Source organism: Dendrobates tinctorius, unplaced genomic scaffold, assembly GCF_039654945.1.
Source record: "Dendrobates tinctorius isolate UK_male_01 unplaced genomic scaffold, ASM3965494v1 ptg000134l, whole genome shotgun sequence".
Taxonomy (NCBI): Eukaryota; Metazoa; Chordata; class Amphibia; order Anura; family Dendrobatidae; genus Dendrobates; species Dendrobates tinctorius.
The window spans coordinates 9,520,427-9,545,428 of NW_027361802.1; the positions used below are offsets into that span (position 1 = coordinate 9,520,427).

Genomic DNA, 25,002 nt, shown 5'->3' on the forward strand with positions numbered 1-25,002 from the left:
ACGTCTACAGGAAACCCACGTCCGTCAAGTCATTAATTCATGCCACATCTACTCATAATTCAGCCACTATAAGGGCCGTCCCCGTCTGACAGTTCCTTAGGGTGAGACAGATCTGTTCATCAGAGGAAAAATTTGAGGCACAGGCTTTGGACCTGAAATCGAGATTTGAGACACGTGGATACAGCAGCAGGTGTACTAAACAGGTATACGACAGAGCCAGAAAGACCCTCCCGTAGTGATCTTTTGCACTCACAAAAGCGTTTGGTGAGTAAAAATAGAGATGGATCTATTAGGTTAATCTTCACATATAATCAAGAATGGGAACAGATGAGTCAGATTCTAAAGAAGCATTGGTTAATACTTGGGGCGCTGCCCGCCTTGGGTACCGTACTGGGGGACTTCCCTCTAATGACCTCTAGGAGATATAAGAATTTAAAAGATCTGTTAGTCCGGAGTCACTACACTCCGGTCCCTTTGAATCCGTTTGGTTCCAGAGGCCTGACCCCAGGATCAACACCTTGTTCCCTTTGCACTGCCTGTGCAAATGTCCTGCACTGATCAATGTTCCAATCCTCTGATGGAAAGAAACAATTTAATATTCAACATCTGATCTTCTGTGGCAGTACTAATGCTATCTATTACACCACGTGTGGATGTCCCAAAATATATATTGGCCTTACCTCTAGAGAGTCGAGGGTGAGAGTGCAGGACATTCGCGCGGCCAAGACATTGGCCGATCCCTCTGACCTGAAGACTATTCCTCGCCACTTTTTACAACTTCACAACTGTGATGTTAAGACTTTTTCGGTCAGGGGGACTGATGTATTACATCTGGGAATTAGGGGAGGTGATAATCAGAAGATCTTGACCCAAATGGAGACAAAATGTATAGTGACCCTGGAAACTATGGCGCCTATGGGCCTAAATGAGACACTTACGTTCTCCCCCTTTTAGTAAGGCTTGTATATTGGTTATATATTGTGCGTTTTCTCCTCTGTTCCATTGCACCTATCCATTCGGGTGTTGTGTTATGTGTTTTTCATTTTGTTTAAATTTTAGATATTTTTTGTTATGTTTTTTTTCTAGCTAATGTGACCTTTTGACCTAGTGTGATCATTCGATCTTATGATTATGACAATGGACTCTTCGTTACATGGAGCTCCGGACGGATTCTCTAACTGTGAACAATCCTTTACTTTGTCACCTGTTTGGTTTTTAAGCGTATTGTTTTTGATTATTATTTGATTATTCAATGTGGTGCTACCTAATGCTATACCGCTTTAAACATTGGTGACACATGGCTGTGCGCATGCGCGCTGCTACTCTCTGTACCTGGAATGAAGCTGGGCATCCTTGTGCCTCCTGCGCCCGCCGACTTTCCCCCTCCCCGCAAGTGCATGGTTATGTTAAACGCTCGTGCTGCAGCTGATGGGCGCACTGCGCATGCGCCGAAGATGCCACCATGATAGGTCAAGTTTGACCATGTGACTACTCATCCAGGGCTTCAAAAAAGTAGTTAGGGATAATGTAACACATCCCTTTGAGAAAGTGGCACGGTATGCCCGCGAAACGCGCATCGGGGGTCTCCTTCATCCGATCTGGGGCACCACTGGTCTATTCTTGGTAAGAGCCTGCCTTATATGGGTTTACTAATTACCTTCACATTACGTGGTATCATGTCATCTGGCTGATTCTTGCCTTGCTATATTGAACAAGAGCACCTTTCCCACATCTTTAAAGGGGCATATGTAATTTTATTACAAACACCGACTTCAGTGTTTTTTGTCCATTCTGGGCTTACTTTTTCCTCGGTCTGGGGGTATATTGCGTCTTTGAAAATAGCAGCTTATGCTACCAATTAAATTCAACATTGTTGGATATTATGTACTCTAGTGATCTCTCACCTGGAAGCATCATATTGCATAGTAGCAATTACCTTGTATGATTTGGATATTGTGGGATACGTGCAATACTTTTACATCTTAAGGTGGCGTCTCTGGTATCTGTTTGTTCCTGAAAGCTGTTGTATATATTTTTTACAATGTAGTTTAATAAAAGTAAATATTTTCTAAACTCCTTGTCCTCCTAAATACTCTATTTTATCTCAGAGCCTGATTCCAAGTAGGTGTCACTTACTAGGAGATAAAGTGTTTTATAAGCAGGAGATTATCACTGCCTGACTACATCTCATGTGTAATCCAGTCCAGGTAAGGAAGAAATGCATGCAAGTAGTAGAAGCATGCAAGTAGAAACGCATGCAAAAACGCATGATGCGTTTTTGCATGCGCACTCGTTCTCTAGGTGTTAAACCAGAGTCTACACAGGTTTACTCGTTGTCGCCTGCGTTCCCATAGACTGTAAAGCGTTGACGCATTCCGTGCGCAAGCGGGTTTTTGCATGCCTTTGGATGGACCCAAAAATGAAACATGTTGCGTTGGGCGCGTCTAGAAGCACACCTTAAAAAACGCATGCGCACAAAAACGCAGACAAATGCATGCAAACGCAAGGCCATTTGTACGCCATGTTAAACATAGGTGCGCATGACACATGCGCAAGATGCGCTGCGCAGAAAAACGCTAATGTGAAACAAGCCTAATCTGTGTAACCTAGCCCCCACCACTGATTGGCAGCTTACTGACAAGGCACAGTGTACACAGGAAGCTGTCAATCAAGGGTGTGAGAGGGGTTACATACAGCTGAGCAATATGACCACTGCTACATCTATGACAGATAAAATACCAAGCAGTTCAGTAAGTGATCCACTGTTGTAATCAGGCTTTCTGGCCCTAAATCATGCTGCTCTCAGATTACCTGCTAACAGATTCCCTTTAACCATTTCCATTTTACTTCTCTTCTGTAACCATTACTGTACGAGTATTTAGTATGTAGATATATGGATCAGTGGCGATGGTCCAGATGAAAAGGGTGGAAGTGAATTCAATATACAATTCGGTCCATATATATTTGGATAGAGACATTTTTCTAATTTTGGTTCTAGACATTACCACAATGAATTTTAAATAAAACAATTCAGATGCAGTTGAAGTTCAGACTTTCAGTTTTCATTTGAGGGTTTCCACATTAAAATTAGATGAAGGGTTTAGGAGTTTCAGCTCCTTAACATATGCCACCCTGTTTTTAAAGGGACCAAAAGTAATTGGACAGATTAAATAATTGTAAATAAAATGTTCATTTCTAGTACTTGGTTGAAAACACTTTGTTGGCAATGACTGCCTGAAGTCTTGTACTCATGGACATCACCAGACGCTGTGTTTCCTCCTTTTTGATGCTCTGCCAGGCCTTCACTGCGGTGGTTTTCAGTTGCTGTTCATTTGTGGGCCTTTCTGTCTGAAGTTTAGTCTTTAACAAGTGAAATGCATGCTCAATTGGGTTGAGATCAGGTGACTGACTTGGCCATTCAAGAATATTCCACTTCTTTGCTTTAAACAAACTCCTGGGTTGCTTTGGCTTTATGTTTTGGGTCATTGTCCATCTGTAGTATGAAACGACGACCAATCAGTTTGTCTGCATTTGGCTGGATCTGAGCACACAGAATGGCTCTGAATACCTCAGAATTCATTAGGCTACTTCTGTTCTGTGTCACATCATCAATAAACACTAGTGACCCAGTGCCACTGGCAGCCATGCATGCCCAAGCCATCACACAGCCTCCGCCGTGTTTTACAGATGATGTGGTATGCTTTGGATCATGAGCTGTACCACGCCTTCGCCATACTTTTCTCTTTCCATCATTCTGGTAGAGGTTAATCTTGGTTTCATCTGTCCAAAGAATGTTCTTCCAGAACTGTGCTGGCTTTTTAGATGTTTTTTTTAGCAAAGTCCAGTCTAGCCTTTTTATTCTTGATGCTTATGAGTGGCATGCACCGTGCAGTGAACCCTCTGTATTTACTTTCATGCAGTCTTATCTTTATGATAGATTTGGATATTGATACGCCTACCTCCTGGAGAGTGTTGGTCACTTGGTTGGCTGTTGTGAAGGGGTTTCTCTTCACCATGGAGATTATTCTGCGATCATCCACCACTGTTGTCTTCCGTGGGCGCCCAGGTCTTTTTGCATTGATGAGTTCACCAGTGCTTTTTTCCCTTTCTCAGGATGTACCAAACTGTAGACTTTGCCACTCCTAATGTTGTAGCAATTTCTAGGATGGGTTTTTTCTGTTTTTGCAGCTTAAGGATGGCTTGTTTCACCTGCATGGAGAGCTCCTTTGACCGCATGTTTCCTTCACAGCAAAACCTTCCAAATGCAAGCACCACACCTCAAATCAACTCCAGGCCTTTTATCTGCTTAATTGAGAATGACATAACGAAGGGATTGCCCACACCTGTCCATGAAATAGCCTTGGAGTCAATTGTTCAATTACTTTTGGTCCCTTTAAAAACAGGGTGGCACATGTTAAGGAGCTGAAACTCCTAAACCCTTAATCCAATTTTAATGTGGATACCCTCAAATGAAAGCTGAAACTGCATCTGAATTGTTTTGTTTAAAATTCATTGTAGTAATGTCTAGAACCAAAATTAGAAAAATGTTGTCTCTGTCCAAATATATATGGACCTAACTGTAAATGCATCAACTAATGAGGTGTAAGGAGACCTCCAGAAATAGCTTTATCCTTATGTTGGGAGAAGAAAGAATGATTGCAGATTTAAAAAAAAAAAAAAAAAACTCACCATCTCTATTAAGCCACAGCTTCTTCTGCCGGTAAAGCAAGAGCTTGTTGTGTACATAAGGGAGCAGAAACTTGATACACCAGCTCTCCACTCCCAATTTATTTTCCACCAGTACGATGGGGCTGCGATTAAATTTTGCTTCTGGACATGGAATTAAGCCAATTTCATCTCTGTGGAAGAAACATTACATATCAGTCACAACTCGAAGGTCTTTAGAGTGGCCAAAACAATGTTCCTGTAATGCAGCTTCTAAATAAAAGCGCCAACGTGAACGGAATATCTTGAAAACATGAAAACTCACAATTAAACAACGTTCAAACTGTTGTGATCGAACACAGTCATCAGTTCAGAGCCTCACTTAGACAAATCAGATCTCATACTTTGTACTGATGAGGGGTAACACCTTGAAACATTGTCTGTAAATTGAGATTCTGGTTTGTCAATCTTGAATTTTAGGATTGCCACTTCCAATAGCTGGCGCTAGAATTCTAGTCTTCCTCTTCGATGTAGTGGAAAAGGCTCACATTTTGTGCTCGACAACCTCATGCTTGTGCTGCAAGTCTAGTGAAGCTTTTTTTTTTTTTTATCAAGCTAAAACAGCTACATTTTACTTCAATTATGGAAAAAATCTGATCACAAAAAACCATAATGTCAATAAACCCTAACATTTACTGTGTATTTCCACAGTGCCCGGCATCCCTCACTTTTGGCCTTATAGAGAAAAGCTATAGAAAAGTGTGGCGAAAAGGTTTAAAAAAAAAAAAAAAAAAAAGCTAAGGACTTCATAAGATTTTAGTTGTTTGCAATGGATTATTTTGCTGCTGATCATGCGTGATGGATTTGATTAAAGAAACAAATACCAGAAACATTTTAGTAAATGACTATGAGACCATAATAGACCCTAAATGTATCAGAAAATATATAGTCACTCCTTGCAACATAGGAATAATGGAGAACAAAATGAAGTTTTAAGACTAAAAGGGGTCTTTATTTATACAAAAACATAAAAAAACAAACAAAAAGGTAGTAAAATCGACAGACAGATAACGAAAAAAAAGAGGGAGTTACTAGCAGGGCGGCCTTAAGGGTAGTAGATAGGGAGGGGAGAATCAACAAAAGATATCCATATAAACCACCGTAGCAATTGAACCTTCTCACAAAACAGTGTCCCCAAACATACAAATATGGTTAAAAAGGTTATTACTAATTTTTACCCATTCTGATAGACGTTCCCAGAAAACATACGTATGCATTCCCAACACGCGTTTCGCTTCTTAAATCATTGCTTTCTCAAAAGTATAACTAAAAAGGTGCCCTGCAGGACCTTATAATCCCGTAACCCCGATCACATGGCCATCCAATGGGATTGGGCTGTCGGCACATGTGCAGATCGCTGGGTGCACCCCTAATCCACGCCCAGCCATCAAGCTGCCAGTGCGCATACCCGGGAGCGAGGACGTGTGGTCATGTCTCCCAGACATGCGTAAAGCAGCATGTAGATGCTGGGAAATAGACAGGAGTACAGAGCGGCACACACCGATCCCAGAGTGAGCAGGTACACAACCAGTATGTCATACATATAGTAACAGTAAATCCAGATTATCGGTTGAATCATATTCTCCCCTAGATGTATAGCATAATCCAAGGATGTCACGGATTGTTGTAAGCATCTCCCCCAAATTTTTGTGGTTAGGTGTGACTCAGTCCAAAAGAGGCAATAACGGGTGTATCGGGTCTGATACAGAACTGCAGGTAAACAAAAATATGAATATCAAAAACATACAGTATAAATGAAAATGTAACAAAAAAGTAAAAGATGTGAACGTGGTGGCAATTTCCTGCTACAAGAAAGCTAAAAAGAAAGACCAGAAGAACGAGGAGCACAAGGTGATGATGGTAAAAAAGCAGTATATCATTTTTATTAAGTAGAAAAATACATATAACATCACACAATAGGGTAACCATAATGCACCAAGAAAGTACAGGCAAGGAACAGGAGAGACCCCCTCTACAAATATGCCACCATAAGGTATAAAAAGCCAAGGCAAAATAAGGGCAGTGCCGCTGGTGGTCAGATAAGTATATTCCCACCAAAAAAAAGCCACAGAGGTATATAGTAAAAGTCTTACCACAGTAGAAGGGGCATAAGGGGAAAATCCAAGGGCCAAAAAGTCCACCCCGACACGCGTTTCGCTGGCAAGAGCGCCGCTTGCTCAAGGGCCTTGCCTGCACTTTCTTGGTGCATTATGGTTACCCTATCGTGTGATATTATATACAGTACTGTTCAAAAGTTTAGGGTCACTTAGAAATTTCCTTTTTTTTTTTTTTTAAAGAAAAGCACATTTTTTTCCAATGAAGCTAACATTAAATGATTCAGAAATACACTCTATACATTGTTAATGTGGTAAATGACTATTCTAGCTGCAAATGTCTGGTTTGTAATGAAATATGTTCATAGATGTATAGAAGCCCATTTCCGACAACTATCACTCCAGTGTTCTTATGGTACTCTGTCTTTGCTGTGTAATAAGGATAATGGATTGTTAGAATACCCTTGAAAATCCTTGTGCAAGTATGTTAGCACAGCTGAAAACAGTTTGGCTGATTAGAGAAGCTATAAACCTGACCTTCCTTTGAGCTAGTCAAGAATCTTGACCATTACATTTGTTGGTTCCATTAAACTCTCAAAATGGCCAGAAAAAAAAAAAACAAAAAACAACTTTCATGTGAAACTCAACAGTCTATTCTTTTTCTTAGAAATGAAGGCTATTCCATGCGAGAAATTGCCAAGAAACTGAAGATTTCCTACAACGGTGTGTACTACTCCCATCAGAAGAAAGCACAAACAGGCTTTAACCTGAGTAGAAAGAGAAGTGGGAGGCCCCGCTGCACAACTGAGCAACAAGACAAGTACATTAGAGTCTGTAGTTTGAGAAATCAACGCCTCACAGGTCCTCAACTGGCAGCTTCATTAAACAGTACACACAAAATGCCAGTGTCAACATCTACAGTGAAGAGGCGGCTCAGTGATAGTGGCCTTCAGGGCAGAGTGGCAAAGAAAAAGCCATGTATGAGACTGGCTAATAAAAGGAAAAGATTAATATGGGCAAAACAACACAGACATTGGACACAGGAAGATTGTAAAAAAAAAAAGTGTTATGGACAGACGAATCCAAGTTTGAGATATTTGGATCACACAGAAGAACATTTGTGAGATGCAGAACAACTGAAAAGATGCTGGAAGAGTGCCTGACGCCATCTGTCAAGCATGGTGGAGGTATTGTGATGGTCTGGGGCTGTTTTGGTGCTGGTAAAGTGGGAGATTTGTACAAGGAAAAAGGGATTTTGAATAAGGAAGGCTATCACGCCATTTTGCAACGCTATGGCATACCCTGTGGACAGCGCTTGATTGGAGCCAATTTCATCCAACAACAGGACAATGACCCAAAGCACACCTCCAAATTATGCAAGAACTATTTAGGGAAGAAGCAGGCAGCTGGTATTCTATCTGTAATGGAGTGGCCAGCGCAGTCACTAGATCTCAACCCCATTGAGCTGTTGTGGGAGCAGCTTGACCGTATGGTACGCAGTGCCCATCAAGCCAAACCAACTTGTGGGAGGGGCTTCTGGAAGCATGGGGTGAAATTTCTCCAGATTACCTCAGCAAATTAACTGCTAGAATGCCAAAGGTCTGCAATGCTGGAATTGCTGCAAAGGGAACATTTTTTGCCGAAAGTAAAGTTTGAAGGAGAAAATTATTATTTCAAATAAAAATCTTTTTTTCGAACCTTGTCTATGTCTGGACTAGATTTTAAATTCATTTGGCAACTCATTTGATTAATAAAAGTATGAGTTTTCATGGAAAACACAAAATTGTCTGGGTGACCCCAAACTTTTGAACGGTAGTGTATATGTATTTTTCTACTTAAAAATGATATACTGCTTTCTTACCATCATCACCTTGTGCTCCTGGTTCTTCTGGTCTATGCTTTTTGGAGTTGGAGTAGTCTGTTTTAAGGGAGATTCACCACTGTGTAACTTTCTCCCTAATATGAATATGCAACTGGGCTTGTTATTAAGAAAGATAAAAAGCTCAGGGTTTCATCTGAACTAGAGGGGGTCATGGTACCAAGAGAGACAATCCATCTTGCCTCACACCGAGCCACTTTTCTTTACATCTCCTCCCCCAATACCAGTATAGATGATGTCAATACCTCGCACTTCAAAGGTTTTGGGGTTAAAGTAATGGTGGGTTCTAAAATGAACAGGAATTTTAACTCCGTAATGTCAGCCACTGTGAGCACAACAAACCCATAATGTCAATAAACCCCAACATTAGCTGTTTACTTCCACAGCGCCCAATGTCATCCCTCACTTGTGGCCTTATAGACCAAAACTACAAAGTCTAAGTGAGGCGACAAAGCTGAAAAAAACAAAGCTAGGGACGTCATAAGATTTTAGTTGTTTGTAACGGATTATTTTGCTGCCGACCATGAGTGATGGATTTGATGTGGATTTCAGGCGCTGTGCCTGCTCCGTATAGGGCAGATTCCAGCTGTAATACATAGAAGGCATTTACCCGTAATAGCATCAATCAGCGCTAGCCACGATCAATGCTGTTTAACTATTTAAATACCACCCTGCAGTATGATCAGGGATCCGATAGATTATTGCGGCAGCTGTGGCCCTTCTGAATGCCCCATTGTTGCCATCTTATTACTGCTCGGAAGACTAGCTATAGGGCAGGTTCACCTTAGTGTCAGTTTCATGCAGTAAACTGGGATGACTATTCACTGGTATGCCTTTCATATATTATCATTTTTTTTCAGCAGCAGTTATTTATTACAAGACCATTTCCAATTTCCTATGTGACAGAAATGCAATGTATCGGTAAAAAATGGATGCTGTATAGTGGCCACCGTACGGTAGCCAATTTTTATCGGGGCACTCACGACGCGAATGGTCGAGTCTCAAATGACACATGGAAGCAACTAGCAGAGGCCGCAATTTTTATTTTTTCACAAGGAGATAAAAGTGAAAAAAAGGTCAGTGGGAAAAAAACTCATCAGCACTGCCCCATCGATATTGGTCCTAGTGCGGTCCTAACGCTCGGACTGAAAATACACTTGTGTGAACTCGCCCATAGGCTTTTCCCCACAGGACACCTCGATTTATACCATACACTGCAACACTGTGATAAAAATGATTGCAGGTTAACATTCACCATGAAGACCCCCCCAAAAAAAAGTAAAAGAAGAAGAAAGAAGAAAAAAAAAAAAAAAAAAAAAAAAAAATTTCAAATAACGCCTTTCCTAGTTTTAATAATAATAACAAGTGAGGAAAAAAAAAAAAAAAGTTTCCACTGTCAGGTCCGTAAAAGACTAGTCTATCAAAGTATAAAATTATTTAAAGCATACAATGAACACCGAAAATATAACAAGCAAAAAAAATGTGTTCTTTCAGTCACTGAAGTTCCACCCACTCCCCCACCCAAAAAAAAAAATAAAAAAAATTAACCAATATGACATATGTTCTCAAAAATGGCAACAATGAAAACCACAGCTCGGCACAAAGAAAATAAGCCCTCATACTGCTCCATCAATAGAAAAATAGAAAAGAGAAAATGGCAACACTTTTTTTTTTTAAAATTTCAAAAAGTTCTTTTACTATTAAATCATAAGTAAAATCAAACAAAGGGAAACCAGACACGTTTGGTAACACCTTAATTGTGGTGACCTGGTGAATCATGCTACCAGGTGATTTTTTACTGTACGATGACCTCAGTAAGAACAATGGCAAAATTGCAGTGTTTTCACAGTGTCATGCCACTTGCATGTTTTTCAGTTTTTCACTACATGATACAAGAAAACAAATTATGTCATTCAAAGCTACAACTTGCCCCGCAAAACCCAACATGCGTCATCGCGAGGGCTTGTTCTGGCAGAGTAATCTTATGGCTCTTTAAAAAAGGGGAGGAAAAAATGAAATCTCAAAAATGAAAAATGGCCAGTTATTGTCACCATTGGATTTCTGTTGGTGAAATACAAGTCTGATTGTAAAGCCACCATCAGAGCCTAAGTGAGAAGCTGAACCATAAGTGGGGTGAGGACTAATTTGTAGTTATTGCTAGGCCAGGGTCACCCGACCATATTCTCCACATCGGAGAAAACCAGTGATTATACTAATCACACTCTACTCTGATCAGAGTGGGATCCGTTTTTCTTGCATGTGGAAAATAAAAAAAAGTCTATTTCTCCATCTTCTCCATTCTGTCAGTCCGGACTACACTCAGACATCATCCAAATATGGTCTGATTTTACACGGACCCATAGACTTGCATGGCCAAGTGCGATCTGATAGACGAAGGCAAGTCATGCATGTCGTGATTTTGCTTTCCTCGGACCACTCGGTCCAAGGAAAAATACAAATATGTAGACAGCTCCAAAGAATAACATTTGTCAGTGTGAGTCTCATGGGATTAACATAATTGAGCAGAGCCAAAAGACACCAGAGTCTGGTTGCTCCTACTACGCTGAGAAGCAGCACTTCTCCAGTGTATTAAACGTGTTTATTTCTTCCAGCAGAACAGGGGTTAATTGGCCATATTGCGAACGTCTACATTCAGCTGTGCTCGGTTAGCCACTCCTTTTCCCTATAAAATCTGGGCTTGATTAACAAGTCATTGTCAGAGTTAGCATTAGCACTTGCTAGTGCATAATATTGGAGTGGGAGCAGTTGGTATGAGGAGAGCTGGAGGGGATTAGTGACTGTTGTTGTGGCTTGTATTGTTGAAAATTTCTTATCCTTCCCTGTTTTGCTTTGTTCCCCCTTCCTGCACACCCTGGTGAATACCTCTGCTATATGTGAGTGTATATACTGTATGTGCGGAGTTTTCAGTTTACCATTGTCTTTGTTACCCTGTCTGTCGGGTTGGTGTAGTGATGTGCACAGTAGCGCCTCTCTTCCTTAGGTGGGGGAAGGGCTGTTCTAGGAGATAAGGCAAGGGTGCAGACCCCAGCCTCTTTGCCATAAGAAGTATCCCGGGGAACAAGGCGAGCTAGGGCGCCCACTAGTGTTAGGGCCAGGAAAGGTGCCCCTGGTCCCAGGTCACTCGCCAGTCGTAATCATAGAGGGACGATGTTTTAACGGATTGCACTTGGAACGAAACTACGGTTTTCTACACGAGCCCGTAACACTTAATTCTAACATATAGTGCACACACATTTTATCCTTGATCAATAAGATAAGTGACAACTTACTGATCGCTGGGGGTCACTAGGACCCATTTCTATCCCAAGAACGGGCTTCTGGAACACAGAAAATGAATGGAGTGGAAGTTCCTATGGGACTGCCGGTGAAAACAGAGTGCAATGCTTGAATATTTCAACTAATACACGTACAACCGATAACGGGACGTGTGCCCTAGGTGGCTTCTGTCTCTGACCGCAAGAGAAAATAAATGGCTCAGTGCAATAATCAATCCTACACCAGCCTCAGGAGGCACACGACCTTATCGAATAGCATAGCCGGGATTAGCAAAGATGACAGCTCAGGACTGGAGAGTGATTTTGGCTCTGTGATCAGCGGCAGATAATCTGTGATGGGAATGAATGTACTCATCAGACCCTGTGCCCACCCTCAGTGTTTAGTCCAAGCATAACATCTGAATTATCTTGTATCTGCAGCAAAACCGGGCTCTATTTTTCTACGAGAATGTGCACACAAAGTCCCTTTTTGATGGATTCCACCTGGAATCTGCCTGAAAAAAAAGCCATATGGACAGCAAAGAGTCGTAACAAAGTATCAGCGAACAGATGAAATACGGACTGAACGCTGTTCTGCAAAAGGCATGAGAGTAGGGCATGGTCTGAGTCTCACAGACCGGAGACATGGATCTGTTTATAAAACGTGTATATGGATCAATGACGTGATGGGGCCGTGTGCCGTCTGAGAAGAGATGTTCAGCACTAGGACGTGTCACACAGATATGTGAGTGTAGCCTAAAGGGAAACCTTCTCATACAGAACATAAATCCATATGTATTCTCAGTGACAGCACGCAATCATCAGACGGCCATGGGAAATATTGGGCCGGATTTACTAACCCTGTTCTTTTAGTTAGCTGAATAAAAAGACTATACCTCCACCATATGGCAAAAAACGTATGTCTACGGATACACCATTTGGTTGGCTTACTTTATGCCATGTTATGCACCTAAATTTACAGCCATGTTTTCTTCATTTATGCCGTGTCATTTGTCAAATGAGCCAAAAAAAAAAAAGTTTAAAAGGTGCGCTCTAGAAAAAAAAAAATACTAAAATTAGCTTCCTGGACAACCCATTACCAATGGCCCCAGAATGCTGTATAAACGGGAAAAAAAAAAAAAAAAAAATCTATACTTACCCCCTGAATCGGCGCAAATCCTCTGCTTTCAGCCCTTTATCATTCACCAGTCAAATGACCGCTGCAGCTAATCAGTAACTGCTACTTCCAAATTTTGTCTAGGATTGCATTCACATACAGTGGCATGTAAAAGTTTAGGTACCCCTGGTCAAAATTACTGTTAGTGTGAACACTTAACCAAGTTGAAGATGAAATAATCTCTAAAAGGGCTTAAGTTAACCCCTTTCTGACATCATACTATCCCATCCATGGGACCCGGGCCCCTATGCCCATGGACGGGATAGTATGTCTAGCGTGGTGAGCGCCGCTGATCGCGGCCAGGTGTCAGCTGATTATCACAGCTGACACCCAGCACTATGTCAACCCCTTGTTAACATGATCGCGGTGTACCGGGGGATAAAGGGAAGCATTGGCAGGGAGAGGGCCCCCTCCGTGCCTCCCTGAGCCCCCCACAGCAGCACAATGTGCAGCCCTGCTGCGGGGGTCTTTCTCTACAGGTCCCCGGATCCAAGATGGCGACGGGGACCTTAAGGGGCCTGTAGGGAGCTGGCTTCCTCAGTGCATGCAAAGCGCAGGCAAGCGGAAGTCTTCTTCAATGCCTGTGACAGATCGCTGATCTGTCACAGTGATCTGTGATGTGCCAGATCAACGATCTGTCACAGGACAGTGATGACCCCCCTGGGACAACCTAGTAAAGTTAAAATAAAAAAAAAAAAAAAAAAAAAAAAAAAAAGTGTAAAAATATTTTTTTCTTTAAAAAAAAAAAAAAAAAAAAAAAAGCTAAATAAAATAAAAAAATATATATATTCCCTAATAAATTCATTTTTTGGAAATTAAAAAAAAACCAAAACAATAAAAGTACACATTTAGTATCGCCACGTCCGTAACAACCTGCCCTATAAAACTGTCTCATTAGCGAACCCCATAAAAAATAAAAAACGAAGCAAAAAATAATGATTTAATATCATACCGCCGAACAAAAAGTGCAATAACGCGCGATCAAAAAGACGCATATAAATATCCATGGTACCGCAGAAAACGTCATCTTGTCCCGCAAAAAACAAGCCATCATACAGCATCATCAGCGAAAAAATAAAAAAAGTTATAGCTCGCAGAATAAAGCGATGCAAAAATAATTTTTTATATAAAATTGTTTTTATTGCATAAAAGTGCCAAAACATAAAAAAAGACATAAATGAGGTCAGGGCTGTGGAGTCGGAGTCAGTTTTGGTTGGAGTCGGAGTCGGTAGAAATGTACCGACTCCAGCTTTAAAAAAAATGTATTAATATTTCATAATTGAACTTTCATATGAATTTTATAAATGTTACTCAAATATATATGTTCTATCAAACTATGAACAACAGTGATAAGCAGTTCTGCTGGAGATAGAGACATTTCTTACTTCTTGTGTGTCACTGTTCTCCACTGCCCTTATCTAATCTTATACTTTGTTAACCTCATGCTGCCCCAACCCCCCTACTTACAATGTATGAAACTGAAAGTGAAAATGTGTTGCAAATTCTTAGTAGTAAAGCTCCTCCTCTAGACTAGATCATACTAGGTGTGTGTCTTCCAAGCATCTCACAGCTGCCTGCTACTCAGAAGAGGAAGACTGTAAGAAGTATTATCCTTTCAACAAACTTTGCATCAGTTAACTGTGAGTACATGAGGAATAATAACAGTATTACTGACCACTATATCAGTTGTACGACCTGGCAATAATTTTGTACAATTGTTTTTAGGAAAAACAATTGTCATTTGGATTGTGAATGCAGAATTAAAAACCTGAGAATGTCAAAGAAGCATCACATTAAATCAGCTGTATTTGAACATTTCACCATCACTCAAGATAGAAAACATTATGTCTGTCAGTGTATGACAAATGATCCAGATGAAAACAAATGCTGCGAAGCCAAGATGAGTGCATATTCAGGCAAAGATAAAAATGCTCCTACCAGAGCTTCTAATCTAAAGAGACATTTACAGCGCTTTCATCCAGAAGTACTGAAAGCAGTGGATGAGAAAGACTGCATCCAAACCAATGAACCAGTGCCCAGCTCTTCCAGCCAAACAAAGGAGCAGAGAACTTTGCAGCCATCAGTTGCAAGATATTTTGTCAGTGACAAAGTTACTGTGACAATGACAGTAGATACATTTAAAAAACAGATCATAGAGCTTGTTGTAAAGGATAGTGTGCCTATTTCATTATTTTCACGACCAGCTTTTGTGTGTCTGAATGGGGAAATGGCCCGCAAGCTTGGTGTTTCTCTGGAGAGAGAGAGTATTAGAAAATTAGTAATCGAAGAAGCTTTTAAACAAAAGAAAGAACTTAAAAAAAACTCTCAAGGGACGCTTTCTGTTTCTTAAAATGGATGCCTGCACACGTCACAGAGTGAACTATTTTGCCATCAATGTCTGATTTGTTTGTGACAAAAATGAAATAGTTACCAAGACATTGGCAGTAAAAGACACCAAAGCTCATCACACCAGTGAGTTTCTCCAGGTCTTGGTGGAAAAGGTTCTGCAAGACTATGAACTTAAAAAAGAGCAAGTTCTTTCTGTCGTAACTGACAATGCTTCAAATATGATAAGTACTATTAAGCTAATGAATGAGAGTAATGATGGTGACCAGCAGCTAGAAGAACATTCTGGGTCCACAGACACAGAAATGTTTGAAATAGAGGAACACAGTATTGTAACTGAGGAGCAAACTGAAGTTGCTTCAGATGAACAGCAACATGATAGTTTAGATCAGGGGTCCTCAAACTACGGCCCGCGGGCCACATGCGGCCCGCCAAGGACTTTTATCCGGCCCCCGCCAGGCCGATATTGAACTTATGAACTGCACTGCAGTTCAATGCCGGCGGGCCCTGTAATCGCGGGCGGGACGAGGCGCCGAGGAAAGGCGTTACGCAGCCCTCCGTATGCAGCAGAGCACAGTGCACACAGACGGCCTGATTATCAACACGCCGCCTGTGGGCCTGTGCAGGAAGAAGACTGAGATGAGCGGGCGTCTCTTCAGAGCAGCGGGGGACATAGGTGAGTACTTTTTTTTTTTTTAACGCCGGGTCCTATTGGGGTCATTTACCTGCCTAATGGGGACATGTGCTGCCTAATGGGGACCTGTGCTGCCTAATGGGGACATTTATCTGCCTAATGGGGACATTTACCTGCCTAATGGGGACATTTACCTGCCTAATGGGGACATTTACCTGCCTAATGGGGACATGTGTTGCCTAATGGGGACATTTACCTGCCAATTGGGGACCTGTGCTGCCTATTGGGGACCTGTGCTGCCTATTGGGGACATTTGTCTGCCTAATAGGGACATTTACCTGCCTAATGGGGACCTGTGCTGCCTAATGGGGACATTTACCTGCCTATTGGAGACCTGTGCTGCCTAATGGGGACCTGTGCTGCCTAATGGGGACCTTTACCTGCCTAATGGGGGACTCGTGCTGCCTAATGGGGGACTCGTGCTGCCTAATGGGGACATTTACCTGCCAATTGGGGACCTGTGCTGCCTAATGGGGACCTGTGCTGCCTAATGGGGACATTTATCTTCCTAATGGGGACATTTACCTGCCTAATGGGGACCTGTGTTGCCTAATGGGGACATTTACCTGCCTATTGGGGACCTGTGCTGCCTAATGGGGACATTTACCTGCCTATTGGGGACCTGTGCTGCCTAATGGGGACCTGTGCTGTCTAATGGGGACCTTTACCTGCCTAATGGGGACTGTGCTGCCTAATGGGGACTGTGCTGCCTAATGGGGACATTTACCTGCCTATTGGGGACCTGTGCTGCCTAAAGGGGACCTGTGCTGCCTATTGGAGACATTTACCTGCCTAATGGGGACATCTACTTGCCTATTGGGGACATCTACCTGCCTAATGGGGACATTTACCTGACTATTGGGGACATTTGCCTGCCTAATGGGGACCTGTGCTGCCTAATGGGGACCTGTGCTGACTATTGGGGACATTTACCTGCCTATTGGGGACCTGTGCTGCCTATTGGGGACATTTACCTGCCTATTGGGGACATTTACCTGCCTATTGGGGACATTTACCTGCCTATTGGGGACATCTACCTGCCTATTGGGGACATCTACCTGCCTATTGGAGACTTGTGCTGCCTAATGGGGACCTGTGCTGCCTAATGGGGTCATTTACCTGCCTAATGGGGACTTGTGCTGCCTAATGGGGACTGTTCTGCCTATTGGGGACCTGTGCTGCCTAATGGGGACATTTACCTGCCTATTGGGGACCTGTGCAGCCTAATTGGGTTGGGGACCTGTGCTGCATATTGGGGGCATTTACCTGCCTATTGGGGACCTGTGCTGCCTAATGGGGACATTTACCTGCCTATTGGGGACTTGTGCTGCCTAATGGGGACCTGTGCTGCCTATTGGGGACAGTTACCTGCCTAATTTGGACATTTACCTGCCTATTAGGGACCTGTGCTGCCTATTGGGGACATTTACCTGCCTATTGGGGACCTTTGCTGCCTATTGGGGACATTTACCTGCCTATTGGGGACCTGTGCTGCCTATTGGGGACATTTACCTGCCTATTGGGGACCTATGCTGCCTATTGGGGACCTGTGCTGCCTATTGGGGACATTTCCCTGTCTATTGGGGACCTGTGCTGCCTATTGGGGACATTTACCTGCCTTTTAGGGACCATTGTTGCCTATTGGGGATTCTTGCACCACACCAGTCTGAGCCTGAGGTAAAAGTAGAGTTCCACCAATATGGGCACTGGTGAGGCTGCACTGATGGGCACTGATCAGGCTGCACTGATGGGCACTGATCAGGCTGCACTGATGGGCACTGATCAGGCTGCACTGATGGGCACTGATCAGGCTGCACTGATGGGCACTGGTCAGGCTGCACTGATGGGCACTGGTCAGGCTGCACTGATGGGCACTGGTCAGGCTGCACTGATGGGCACTGGTCAGGCTGCACTGATGGGCACTGGTCAGGCTGCACTGATGGGCACTGGTCAGGCTGCACTGATGGGCACTGGTCAGGCTGCACTGATGGGCACTGGTCAGGCTGCACTGATGGGCACTGGTCAGGCTGCACTGATGGGCACTGGTCAGGCTGCATTGATGGGCACTGGTCAGGCTGCATTGATGGGCACTGGTCAGGCTGCATTGATGGGCACTGATCAGGCTGCATTGATAGGCAGTGCAGTTTGTATGTCTCTGTGTGGGCAATTTTATTGCTGGTATATTGTTTTTGTAGCGCTGTATATATGTTGGTATTTTACTAATAGCAATTTTGAATCCCTAGGAAACAATGATATCAAGAAAGAGAAAAAATTGACTCGAAGTGTAGGATATTCGAACCCCAAAAATCGGTAAGTTTCATGATTTAACTTCATTTTTAATATTGTATTTGTTCCTATTTTTGTTTTATTACCTCTAAATAAGATATGTTCAGTGTGCACAGGAATTTATTCATAATTTTTTTTAAACTATATTCCGGCCCTCCAATGGTCCGAGGGACCGTGATCTGGCCCCCTGTTTAAAAAGTTTGAGGACCCCTGGTTTAGATGATCTTGTTGAAACTGTGTCAATGTTCTTTCATTCATCACATGCGCTGTGTTGTGCATACGCTACAGCTGGCTATAAGAGACAGTCTGCAAGAAGGACATGCTGCTGCACTGATTGGCAAGGTGAGAAAATTGGCTACTGTTGCCAGAACCCCTAAAGTTGACTCAATTTTGAAGAGACGTGCTGGAAAAGGGGCAATTATTGATCAAGCCACACGATGGGGCAGTACTTACTTAATGATTCAGCGCTTGGTTGAACTGAAAACCTTTCTTGTAGACATGGCTAACCCTCAACTGATGCTAAATGAAAGTCAGTGGAATCAGGTGACTGAGCTGGAAAAATTGCTAGAGCACCCATTTACAGTGACTAAAAAATTACAAGAAGAGGACTTAACTCCAGGTATTTTCTTAAAGGAGTGGAAGAACCTGATGTTTCGCCTGTCCCAAAGAGGAGGGTTAATTGCAAGTGGCATTGCTACATCAATGAAACGGAGAGAGGAGCTACTATTACAAAATAACATTCTTTTGGCAGCTGTTTATGTAGACCCAATGCATCGGATTCTTCTAGATGATCAACAGCTAAGTAAAGGAAAAGAAGCTCTGTTTGAAATAGCAGTAAGGATGAAAGGGTTGCAGAACAGTCAGGAGGAACAAGAAGAATTTGGTCGTCCTGCCACATCTTCACCCTCATCATCAACTGATGAAGAATTTAATTTCGAAAAATATTTGGATCACAAGGACCGTGCAAAGCGTTCCCGCATAGAAGAAGAGTCATCCCCATCAAGGAACACAGCCAGTACATTTCAGCAGAATTTTTCATGTGCACTAAAAGAAATTGAGAAATTTGACCGTTCATCAAAAATAACAGTGCAACAAGCGATTCCTCTGTATCCTGACATTGTCAGAGATGTTGCCCAAGTGGTTACTGTTTTGCCACCAACACAAGTTAGTGTAGAGAGGTTGTTCTCTGCTCTCAAAATAATTAGATCAGATTTGAGGGCATCCATGAAGGAGGATCTGACAGAGGCAATACTTTTTCTGAGGACAAATTTATAGATTTCTTCTTATTAACTGCATAAAAGTGTTTATTGCATATTTACTTACAGTTTAGAAAAGTTTATAAAAGTTATTTGCTATATTCTAATTGTATTCTAATAAATGTAGTTTTTGCTCTAAGTGGTCTGATTACTTATATGATGGTGAGAAACTGAATAAGCACGATGTTTAATATTTTACAACAGTAAATTTGTTGTTATGAATTGGCCATTTATGAAGGAGTCGGAGCCGGAGTCGGAGCCTGATAAAATCCAGGAGTCAGAGTCCACAGCCCTGAATGAGGTATCGCTGTAACCGTACTGACCCGAAGAATAAAACCGCTTTATCAATTTTACCGCACGCGGAACGGTGTAAGCGCACCCCCCAAAAGAAATTCATGAAACGGTGGTTTTTGTTCATTCTGCGTCCCAAAAATCAGAATAAGAAGCGATCAAAAGATGTCACATGCCCGAACATGATACCAATAAAAGCGTCAACTCGTCCCGCAAAAAATAAGACCTCACATGACTCAGTGGGTCAAAATACGGAAAAATTATAGCTCTCAATATGTGGTGATGCAAAAACTATTTTTACAATAAAAAGAGTCTTTTAGCGTGTGACAGCTGCCAAACATAAAAACCCGCCATAAATAGTAAATCAAACCCCCCGTTATCACCCCCTTAGTTAGAGAAAAATAATAAAATTTTAAAAAAAAATGTATTTCCATTTTCCCATTAGGTTTAGGGCTAGGATTAGGGCTGAGATTAGGGTTAGGGGTGTGTTGGGGTTAGAATTGGGGGGTTTCCACTGTTTGGGCACATCAGGTGCTCTCCAAACGCAACATGGTGTCTGATCTCAATTCCAGCCAATTCTGCGTTGAAAAAGTCAAATGGTGCTCCTTCCCTTCCAAGCTCTGCCATGCGCCCAAACAGTGTTTTACCCCCACATATGGGGTATCAGTGTACTCAGGACAAATTGCACAAAAACTTTTAGGGTCCTGTTACCCTTGGGAAAGTAAGAATTGAGGGAGAAAAGATCATTTTTGTGGAAAAAATATGATTTTATAATTTGCATCTAGATAAGTTCCTTGGGGGGGGGTCTAGTTTCCAAAATGGTGTCATTTGTGGGGGGTTTCCACTGTTCTGGTACATCAGGGGCTTTCCAAACGCGACATGGTGTCCGATCTCAATTCCAGCCAATAAAGTCAAATGGCACGGCTTCCCTTCCGAGCTCTGCCATGCGCCCAAATAGTCATTTACCCCCACATATGGGGTATCAGCGTACTCAGGACAAATTGCACAATAACTTTTAGGGTCCTGTTACCCTTGGGAAAATAAAAATTGGGGGTGAAAAGATCATTTTTGTGGAAAAAATATGATTTTTTAATTGTACCGCTGTACGTTATAAACTTCTGTGAAGCCCTTGTGGGTTCAAAGTTCTCACCACATATCTAGATAAGTTCCTTGGGGGGTCTAGTTTCCAAAATGGGGTCACTTGTGGGGGGTTTCCACTGTTTAGGCACATCAGAGGCTCTCCAAACGTGACATGGCGTCCGATCAGAATTCCAGCCAATTTTGCATTGAAAAAGTCGAACGGCGCTCCTTCCCTTCTGAGCTCTGCCATGTGCCGAAACAGTGGTTCCCCCCCCACATATCAGGTATCAGCGTACTCAGGACAAATTGCACAATAACTTTTCCTGTCCATTTTCTCCTTTTACCCTTGGTAAAATAAAAATTGAACCTGAAGTACTTTTTTTGTGCAAAAAAGTTAAATGTTCATTTTTTTTAAATATTCAAAAAATTCCTGTGAAGCACCTGAAGGGTTAATAAACTTCTTGAATGTGGTTTTGAGCACCTTGAGGGGTGCAGTTTTTAGAATGGTGTCACTTTTGGGTATTTTCTATCATATAGACCCCTCAAAGTGGCTTCAAATGTGATGTGGTCCGTAACAATAAAATGGTGTTGTAAAAATGAGAAATCGCTGGTCAACTTTTAACCCTTATAACTTCCTAACAAAAAAAAATTTTGGTTCCAAAATTGTGCTGATGTAAAGTAAACATGTGGGAAATGTTAGTTATCAAGTTTTTTGTGTGCCGTATCTCTGTGATTTAAGGGCATAAAAATTCAAAGTTGGAAAATTGCAAAATTTTCACCAAATTTCCATTTTTTTCACAAATAAATGTAAGTTATATGAATGAAATTTTACCACTAACATGAAGCACAATATGTCATGAGAAAACAATGTCAGAATCACCAGGATCCATGGAAGCGTTTCAGAGTTATTACCTCATAAAGGGACAGTGGTCAGAATTGTAAAAATTGGCCCGGTCATTAACATGCAAACCACCCTTGGGGGTGAAGGGGTTAAAGATGCACATTTCATTTGTATTTTAGTAAAAAAAAAAAAAACACAGGTGCTTCTCACAAAATTAGAATATCATCAAAAAGTTAATTTCAGTTCTTCAATACAAAAAGTGAAACTCATATTACATAGCGTCATTACAAACAGAGTGATCAATTTCATGTGTTTATTTCTGTTAATGTTGATGATTATGGCTTACAGCCAATGAAAACCCAAAAGTCATTATCTCAGTAAATTAGAATATTTTATAACACCAGCTTGGAAAATGATTTTAAAGTCCAAAATGTTGGCCTACTGAAATATATGTTCAGTAATTGCTCTTAATACTTGGTCGTGGCTCCTTTTGCATCAATTACTGCATCAATGCGGCATGGAGGCGATCAGCCTGTGCCACTGCTGAGGTGTTATGGAAGCCCAGGTTGCTTTGATAGCAGCCTTCAGTTCGGACAGGTGCCAATTCCTGCTAGAGAATGACATTTCCATCTCCAAAAAGCTTGTCGACAGAAGGAAGCATGAAATGCTCTAAGATTTCCTGGTAGACGGCTGCGCTGACTTTAGTCTTGATAAAACACTGTGGACCTACACCAACAGATGACATGGCTCCCCAAACCATCACTGATTGTCGAAACTTCACACTAGACCTCAAGCAGCTTGGATTGTGGCCTCTCCACTCTTCCTCCAGACTCTGGGACCTTGATTTCCAAATGAAATGCAAACAGGGGGGAAACAGGCCCGAGAGTGGAGTGGAGGGGGGCGGGGAAACAGGCCCGAGAGTGGAGTGGAGGGGGGCGGGGAAACAGGCCCGAGAGTGGAGTGGAGGGGGGCGGGGAAACAGGCCCGAGAGTGGAGTGGAGGGGGGGGGGGACGGGGAAACAGGCCCGAGAGTGGAGGGGGGTGGGCGGGGAAACAGGCCCGAGAGTGGAGGGGGGTGGGCGGGGAAACAGGCCCGAGAGTGGAGGGGGGTGGGCGGGGAAACAGGCCCGAGAGTGGAGGGGGGTGGGCGGGGAAACAGGCCCGAGAGTGGAGGGGGGTGGGCGGGGAAACAGGCCCGAGAGTGGAGGGGGGTGGGCGGGGAAACAGGCCCGAGAGTGGAGGGGGGTGGGCGGGGAAACAGGCCCGAGAGTGGAGGGGGGTGGGCGGGGAAACAGGCCCGAGAGTGGAGGGGGGTGGGCGGGGAAACAGGCCCGAGAGTGGAGTGGAGGGGGGGGCGGGGAAACAGGCCCGAGAGTGGAGTGGAGGGGGGGGCGGGGAAACAAGCCCGAGAGTGGACGGGGGGGGGGGCAGGGAAACAGGCCCGAGAGTGGACGGGGGGGGGCAGGGAAACAGGCCCGAGAGTGGACGGGGGGGGGCAGGGAAACAGGCCCGAGAGTGGACGGGGGGGGGCAGGGAAACAGGCCCGAGAGTGGACGGGGGGGGGGGCAGGGAAATAGGCCCGAGAGTGGACGGGGGGGGGGGGCAGGGAAACAGGCCCGAGAGTGGACGGGGGGGGGCAGGGAAACAGGCCTGAGAGTGGACGGGGGGGGGCAAGTACCGCTCTTCATTTACTCTACAGTGTTTATCCTGACACTATTCCTTTTACTTGCCAGCATATCAGCGCTGCAGCCAATCACTGGGAAGAAGGCTGCTGCAGTGGACAGACATGCTGGATTAGTGGGCAGGAGGTGTGATCCCTTATGGAGCGGCTGACAGCCCCCAGTTCTGCTCCACTGCCTGTGCTGTAAACATGACATCACTGATCTTCAGTGCCGGTGACACCGGGAATGCGGCCAAGCTGCGCTATTTTCTAGGTGGGTTCTCCTTTAAGTATAACTACTGTTGGCGGGGGCACGTGCCATCTGCCGTTGCCATGGACACGACACTACACACAGCTCAGGTATGGACAGCGCGGTTACTACAGGACAGGACTCAAACTTTCTAAACTCCAGCGGCGCCGCCACATACGGGATACACGAGCGACGTCACGACCCCCTCAGTGACGTCACCGCCCCCACTACTCACATGTTGGGGTTCCTGCGGAAAGCACCAGTGATGTCCTTCACCACCCGCTGGACGAGCACCTCCACCTCCTCCTTCCACTCCGCCATGTCCGCGGCTACAGGCGGAGACTCATGCGCTTCCGGGTCAGCGTGCCACTCCTCCGGTGCCGGGTGTACAGCGCCGTCCTCGGTGACCGTGCGTGCTGCCGAGTGTAGCGCTGTGCGCTTGTGGACGTGTTCTGCTGCTGCATAGGGCTCCACTCTGGGTCAGGCCCCGACGGCTGCAGACGTTATGTGAGGGCACACCAGGGGCCGCCAGAGGGCGCTCCCCACAATAAGGGAGACCAGCTTCTGTGGATCCCGTCCTGCCGCACTGACTAGAAAGCCTCAGTGTGCGATGCTTGTCTTGGCTTCCTACACGGCAGGGGCTTAACAGTCTCACAATTCTTTATTTTTTTTATTAGTAATTTTTAAAAATTAAGTAATAAGCAAAAATGATATCCCAGTAACAAAACCCAATGCAGTGAGGAGTCCTGAGGGGTAAAGTGCACAGGTGGCGCCAACATGGCCATCGAAGGACGCTATCAAACGAATTTGGGCCGATTTTCTCTCACCAAATTCAGCCTACTTTCTGCAGGCCCACACGGGTTCTGGGCATCAAGATAGGCACACAGCCACTTTTTACTAAAATAGGTAACTAGGCCACCGATCTCACGCTGCTGGCACAGGGGAGGCTTCCCTCCAGCAAGTCCGATTAGTTTGGGTTGGCACAAATGGCTTTTGGGCATAACAGCTGGCATCAACCAATTTTTAATGATCAGCGTAACTTGCTTTTAAAGGGTTAATCAACTTTGGGCCACTAAAGAAACACCAGATAGAGATGTCCTATGTCAGAGTCACTTCACTATAGACTGGTTGATTTCAATTGGTTCTTGGCATTAAAACTGGCAACAAAGTGGCAGGTAGTCAATTTTC

General features: G+C 43.6%; 1 protein-coding gene across 1 annotated transcript in view; it reads right to left on the minus strand.

Annotated features, from left to right (window-relative positions):
- The window catches only part of PTAR1 (protein prenyltransferase alpha subunit repeat containing 1), an 83,643-nt gene extending 59,243 nt beyond the window's left edge, over positions 1-24,400 (minus strand). The window contains exons 1-2 of the mRNA XM_073543718.1: positions 24,050-24,400; positions 4,690-4,859 (exon numbers count right to left, since the gene is read on the minus strand). Of these exons, the coding sequence (XP_073399819.1) occupies positions 4,690-4,859; positions 24,050-24,135 (256 nt within the window). The 5' untranslated portion in view covers positions 24,136-24,400. The remainder of the gene's footprint in view (positions 1-4,689; positions 4,860-24,049) is intronic.
- Positions 24,401-25,002: the final 602 nt, after the last annotated feature.